The sequence below is a fragment of the Echinococcus granulosus genome, assembly GCF_000524195.1.
Source record: "Echinococcus granulosus chromosome Unknown EG_S00034, whole genome shotgun sequence".
Classification (NCBI taxonomy): Eukaryota; Metazoa; Platyhelminthes; class Cestoda; order Cyclophyllidea; family Taeniidae; genus Echinococcus; species Echinococcus granulosus.
This window is the reverse complement of record NW_020170414.1, coordinates 311670-318683: the sequence shown is the minus strand read 5'-3', so window position 1 is coordinate 318683 and position 7014 is coordinate 311670. Positions and strand designations below refer to the sequence as shown.

The 7014-nt window shown below is 41.6% G+C and overlaps 1 protein-coding gene across 1 annotated transcript in view; it reads right to left on the bottom strand. All coding sequences in view use genetic code 11, as the record gives it.

The window, feature by feature from the left end:
* EGR_04989 (Glycoprotein-N-acetylgalactosamine 3-beta-galactosyltransferase) overlaps window positions 1-6692 on the bottom strand; it is a gene marked incomplete at both ends in the record, with an annotated part of 7453 nt that extends 761 nt beyond the window's left edge. The window contains 7 exons of the mRNA XM_024494238.1: window positions 2420-2577; window positions 3664-3775; window positions 4749-4948; window positions 5692-5865; window positions 6061-6261; window positions 6510-6601; window positions 6637-6692. Of these exons, the coding sequence (XP_024351332.1) occupies window positions 2420-2577; window positions 3664-3775; window positions 4749-4948; window positions 5692-5865; window positions 6061-6261; window positions 6510-6601; window positions 6637-6692 (993 nt within the window). The remainder of the gene's footprint in view (window positions 1-2419; window positions 2578-3663; window positions 3776-4748; window positions 4949-5691; window positions 5866-6060; window positions 6262-6509; window positions 6602-6636) is intronic.
* Between the last annotated feature and the right edge of the window lie 322 nt (window positions 6693-7014).

The window sequence follows — 7014 nt, the reverse complement described above, 5'->3', positions numbered from 1 at the left end:
CAAATCAGCTCATTCAAGGAGAATGTCACGTCTTGCTCTAGCATCATCAAACACTTATTGCAGATGAGTGGCAAGTGTTTCTAATGGATAGGATGGTTAAGAACTACAGATTACGACACAGACCTTTTCCGCATATTTAATGCATCAAAGCTCGTTCTCGGATGGCATCCAAGGCGAAAGAAAGCGCTCTGTGGTTCATTACCACCGAAAGTAATCTATCGCAATAAAACCACACAAAATATCGCATACGTTGAGATAATTACAACCACGATTTATCACAACTAAGCCTTGCCAACCAGACACAAGCTTGCGAATTCCACGCCTACCAAAGCACCGTGGCTTCAAGAGCAAAATTCCCAGATCTAGCAACCTACTCTCCTACTGCACTGTCGTCCCTCAAGTGTACATTCTATTTCGCATGTGGGTGCCGCCTGTCCAGTGCCGAGAAAAGGTAGTAAACATTACTTGGAGGAAAGTCATTAGGGGTATAGGGGAAGGGAATATGGGACAGTAGTTTCATACCTCCTACTATCCCAATGTGCAAATCGTCTTATTGACAAGATCCACCCTGTGAGACGTTCTGCTGTGCTGCAGGAATAGCAATTCCTTCCATCAGATCGTCCAATCCTGGCTGGTGCTACTCAAGAAGAAGTAGCTCTTCTTGCACACCCTGGATTTGTGTCGAGAAGTTTCGAGTTGTTGGATATCAGACCCGATGGCTTGGCCTTCAGCGCACACATACACACATGGACACAAAGCGAACACAGTCCTCAGGTAATGGGATTCTGTGTGCCCGCGAACTGTGGGATAGAATGAGTAGTGGGTGGTTTGAGGACATCCAATTAATTGTTCGTGCGTAGAACGTGCATTGAAGTGAAAGTGCCATTTCTTATTACAAGCTAGTCTGGATGGAAATAATCCTTTTTCAAGGACGCGGCTTTATGACACAAAGTGAAGGAGACGAGAATATCCACTCAGCCCTCTTACAAGTCCACTTCTTGTTAATTCAATGTCTCTACGTATAGAATGCGACATCCACGTGGTTGGAAGCTTCCACAACTCTCCCCACTCATCTGATGCGAGGCTAAACGACTTGGAGCATCATCCCCACCAATCCATTACTAACGGTTGTCCTTGTCACACCCAACCCACATCACCACCTAACAGTGACGTGTGATGTCATTGCTGGACATTCATTTCTCAAACGACTCATCACCAGCATTTCGTCATGTAAATCAGTTCTACGATTTGCATTCTACTACCACGCAGGCTGCGCCATCACTTACACACCGTATCCTCTGCAAGCGCCATGCAACCCATTTCACAAGGAGTAGCTTCTGTAATTCAGGAATCTACTAAGACTCATGCGAGTTGGTGAAGCAGACAGCTTAGCTCGACCGACATTTCATGAACTAAGGATTCAAGGTGCCTCAAAGGGTAAATGGCAGAGAAGACAATGAGAGGCACCGTACAATACTGTACCGACAACAAGTTACACGGAAAATCAAACAAACATAGCATGTCACTTAATGCCATTCCCGAAATGCAAACACGTGGGCAGAAAGTTCGCCGTAGTACAAGTGCTGTTTCTTATCACAAGTCAGTCGGGAAATAATTCTTTTTAAACGGTGCAGCTTTATAATGTGAAGTGAAGAAGGCAGAAACGCACCACAAACGGCGTTTGCAATGGAAGGAGCGCCAAGGGAGAAACTGTGGGTCACAAATACTAAGACAGATCTCAGCTACAAAAGTAGAAGCCCACATAACTGCATGGGGTTTAAAAGGGCCTAAGAATCCAACGTTCACGTGACACACACCTCAGGAGGCTGCAGTTGCAGGGCATTTGGAGTAATAGTGCCTCAAAATGGAAAAAAAGAGAAGCACCTGGAGTGGTAATGATAAAACTCGCATTGCTTATACACAGGCACCAGAAAAGCCATGCCGTAGTAATGTCGACAGTTTAAAAACTAAGAAAAGGCGGTCATTTGAACAGCAAAGTATCGAAAGCTCCTCAAGTGTGTCAATAAATCAGCTGGAGGAGAGGTTATGGCTCAGCAAATAGATAGTCGCAAATACGTCAATTTAAGCACGTATGATTTATAAAAAGGAACGTAGATGTACTCACCGGCTCGATAGGAATCCAGTTTACTAGTAACAGAGCAAGAAAGTGAAAAAAAAAATTGGCTAAAGTTATCACGAGCGAAAGAATGTTTAGAACTACTGGCTGAAAACCGTAGAGAATTTGACGAAAGGGTTCAACACTGAATGCAATAGACAACGTGGTAAAAGCGGCAACACCACTAGAGAGCGATTCCCCATCTCAGAACAATACCGAATTTGTTTACAGGCCTCCTCCAACCGGTGATGCAATCGCAAAATAAATGCTAAGATCAGGTAGTGTTATGTCTACAAAACTCACCGTTTTGAGCGGATAGTAATTATAAGACTGCACCCAAGACGTTGCCTCCATGGCCCTTTTGTCGATCATATAGGCAGGTGGGAAGGGATGAAAGACCTCCTGCTCGTGTTCATCCAAACTATCTACTAGCGTCACGTTCACGGCTTCAGCGCAAGCTCCTGTAACCGCAAAGGGAAAAAGCATTATCCATTAATGTATTAAAGGGAAAAAATTGACATCCTACTCACGATCAAATGTCAACAAGCTCCAAATAAATGCTGAGGTATTAATCAAAAACTGGTAAATTGATTTGAATCTTCAGTGGAAAATGGAGTTAAGGTTTTCAATGCCATCAGAATAGTTAACTTTACTGGTTGATCGGGTATGGCTCGAGGTTGATAACTGAGGACTGGCCTTAAACACCCTGATTTCGATTAGCCTGAACGTGATATTTAGCTCAGTTTTTTAAAAAAAACTACCTCTTAAAACAGATATCTTCATTAGTCCCCCATGCAAAAGCAGAAACTCGTGTATGGGAGAATGTGATTGACTTGCTAGTGTGAGGCCTCACAAAAAGTGGCGTGATTACTAACCAAAGGGCAGTTTTGAAATAGACGCGATGAATCATAATTACAGTAAACAGGATCAGTCAATGTTAAATGGCTTCTTAAGGAAACTGAATGACCAGCATAAGATATCTTTAGACATTTCCGACACCTTTACGATAATGAGAATGTTATACACATGACAGGTAAAGTGGAAATTCACATTCAAATTCCAGAAATCATTTGGTAGGTAAATAAATAACTGTTCGCGACGGTCTTGAAAAGAACCCAAGAGGGGATAACCCTACACTTCAATTCTGTAGTTATTGAAGTGAGGCTCGAAATCATTTATCTTGAGTAATCGGCTAAACAATCGCATAATAAGGTTACCATTTAACATTAAGTATTCTGTTAATTCCTTTTTAAAAAATAATAAAATTTAGGTTGCTGCAATACAGACATGAATAACACCTCCAAGAATTGGCCAATCAGGCAGTCGCCAGTCGATAAAAGCGTCAAGAGATAAACGCATCCTCCTCAGAAAAATGAGAATAACAAGTATGGATCATTCAGGCAGCGTATAAAGGAGGGGGTGCTTTACAAACCTTAAATAATTCCCAAGTTCATTGAAAAATTCAAATTTTGTTTAACATAAAATTAGCGCCTAAAATTTGGTTCGAAAAAAAGACTTGCCAAGATTGACATCTTCGGCTCCTCCACCCTTGCCACAGCCCCTAATGCCACTATTCATGCCGTCGACGATGAGTTTCAGGGCTCCACGTGAAACCACGTAGCCTGCACCGCCGGACGTGTAGCCCTGTTTGACATATTTCTGCAACGAAGTAAACTCAAAATTTATGAATGATTACCCAGAATAAAAGAACCTAATCAAATACACGCTCCACCTTTATAATGAATCTTAGAAAATGCAATAAATATCAAAATATTGCTAGATATACGCCTCAAATGGGTGATACTGAAATGGAGATTTATTTAGAAAGTCCCATGACAACATTAAGCAAAACTAGACAACTCATGTGGATTGACCGATGCCATCAATTAATGTTTTAATTAAGCGATGATTTTCTTTCAGTCTCCAGGTTTCAAAAACCACCACTTTTCCTTTAGCGCGTTTTCGAGGCAATATTTTCACCATGTTGCATAAGTCAACCTTGTTGTTGCATGAAGCACCGTAGTGGTGGGGACTAATTCCATAAAGTGGGTTTAAAAGATCTTTCACAAAGGGAAAACATTGCACAAAAAAGGATATTTATTCTTGCGGCCCAGCACACACAGGTCTGACTTAAAGTCCTGACAAATGCCTCCGCTCTCTGTACAGTGGTAAATCCGGGACCAAAGAAGCTCCAGGATATCCAAATTGTAAAGTTTGACGGAGATAATCTCATTTACGCAAGATAAACGGGACAGTTTAAGCAGAATTATACAGGGTAGGTCAAAGCATGTCAGTCTGGAAGCTAGATGGCATTCTACATAAGACGCAGTTCGTCAGTGAATATATTCTTACACACAGGGGGGTAGAGACTATGGGTACGCAAAATAGCACCTCTGGGTAGAAGTTATGCAGACAAACTGGGCAAAGAAAGATAGCGGTAAAAAGAACAAAGCAGGTAGAAAGTCCAGACGACAAAGTCGAGTTAAAGCTAAAGGCTATGATTTCAAAGTACTAAACATTCTAATTAAAAGAATTCCTTTTAAAATGGTACCTAATAGGTACGTAAGCGGAAGTAGTTGAAGCAAAGGAAGATAACAGACAGGAAGACAAAAGAGGAATCGAGCAAGCCTACCTTGAACCGTCTACCCATTAGAATGGGCTTATTTGGATCCTGTCTGGAGAGAATGAATCGTAGATTTTCCACAATCACATAGGTATCATCATCAGCCTTCATAAAGAAGTCATAATCGTTAAAATGATATTTGTAGGCGTGAAGCAGACCTTGACGTGTCTTCTCCCACAGTGCGCCTCGACTCTCGTCGTGCACTGCGCCTACAAAACGGCGTAGTAAACACTTAACTTCTACGACCTCTCATTCTTACTACAAACCCGCAATCGCATCATGACCTACGCAACACACAATAGGAAAGGCATGTTCTGAAGAGGCTTCCCTGACATCTGAAAATCACCATAGTGCGGCCTTTATCCCTACTTTCGATAACCGAATCTGACGTTGATGAGCATATAGCTCTGCGGTGGTTTCTATTCAGCCTAATGTGCATATTAAACGTGTGACCTGCAAACCATATAAATTCCTGACACCCATTCTCAAACCATTTCAACCCAGGGACTCCGACCACTTTAGTCTGAACGTTGATATGAAATATCCTGCACCATATCGAACTGACCGCCTTTATCCACATATCACTGTATTGAATATGATTCAAGCAGAATGGAAAATTGAGAATAACTTGGACCAGAAACGTGTATTCCAAGGCTTCATCAACCTTTGGAAATATTCGCCTGAATATTGCTATCTAAGAGATTCAACACTTCAAATGCTTGTCGCTGATGTTGGACTAACAGCACGGCATCTGACATCAGTTAGAATACTAATTAACAAAATATGTAGCGATTCACTCGCTTCCCCAGCCCTCACTATATTGTCTTTTTATGCAAAGGCTGTATGCTTCCGGATGTGGAAAATGAATAGCTAAACTCTGAAAATTTAGAGATGAATTTTCGACTCAGATTCAAGATGACACATTTTACAAGCGCAAAGAAGCATATCTCACGGATCGATGGCAAATTAGTGTCCTCCTCAGAGCTGATAAACACGTAGCCATTAAATCGCCGTGCCCATGTGGCCTTCACGTGAACGGCCCTGGTGCCTTTGGACTTAGGCATCGTCAGGATGATGGCAAAAACGCGAACCTTCTTTGCCATCGAATCGGCTAGAGTGTGCTCATCTGCAAAAAACACAGCAGTTCATCGCTTTAAGCACTTCCTTATGATCAATAGTGCAACCATAAACCTCGTTCAGGTGCAACGATATAAGTAAACATTAATACGTGTAAAATAAAAAGTTAACATGTGCAAACTACTGATTTTAAACATATTGAAAGCATGATATCAGTCATCAAAAGAATGGGATAGAAGATTACCCGCATGGTGACCACTAATGTTGTGGGCATGAAAATAGCGAGGTTCTATTTCTTCCAAATGCACAGCTGCTCTTCGTCCAAAAAGACCCCGCATATCAAGGAGCCGAAAGACAAACATGCCTATGAACACTCCCAGGAGAAAAACACAGAAGTTTGCCCGACAATATGACTTCAACTTCGGTGGGCGGCGCATTACGACTCCTGCAGCAAACGTGGATGAATCAATGTGATGCTTTTATAAGTTTATCTAACTGAAAATAAAAATACTTAGTACATGCCATTAATAAACAAATGTGGTGACCCAATAATTCTTCGTAAGCATAAATTCTCTCGAATATAATGGTACAGAAAAATAAGTACCGCAAGATGTGCAAAAAAGGTCATTATTGACAAGCCCGTTTAGATTAAATATGAAGCAGAATAGCAAAGTCTCCCTCATAAGTGCATACCACGAATCATTACTGGCAAAAAACGAACTGCAACCAGGAAAGAACGTTTGATTCCAGGCACATATGACAGATAATACACGACACCCGCAGGCCTAAGAAGGAATATAGAGGTGACCAATAGGAATACAGGTTTTCCTCCTCAAGCCAGCGAATAGGACTGCAAGGTCGATATATCAAAGTCATTTACAAATAGATAAAATGTCCGATTTTTATGCATTTTATGGCTAATTATTGCGTCTTCTAGGTTGAGTAATCTATCCCACAGTAGCACGTTACCCTGCTTTGTATCCATGAAGTAATCTATTACGATTATATTTTAGTGTCCCGTTCTTCGCCGAAGTTGTTATAAACCAAATTATTGTGGTAAGGTATGTATTACCAATATGTCTAACTACACGAGGGTATCGAGAAGTATGCTAGGCATGCGGGCAGACAGGAGAGACGGCGATCACGACCCGAATGGCTCGCCAGAGAGCGGAATAGAAAACTTTAGGAACTGATGGCC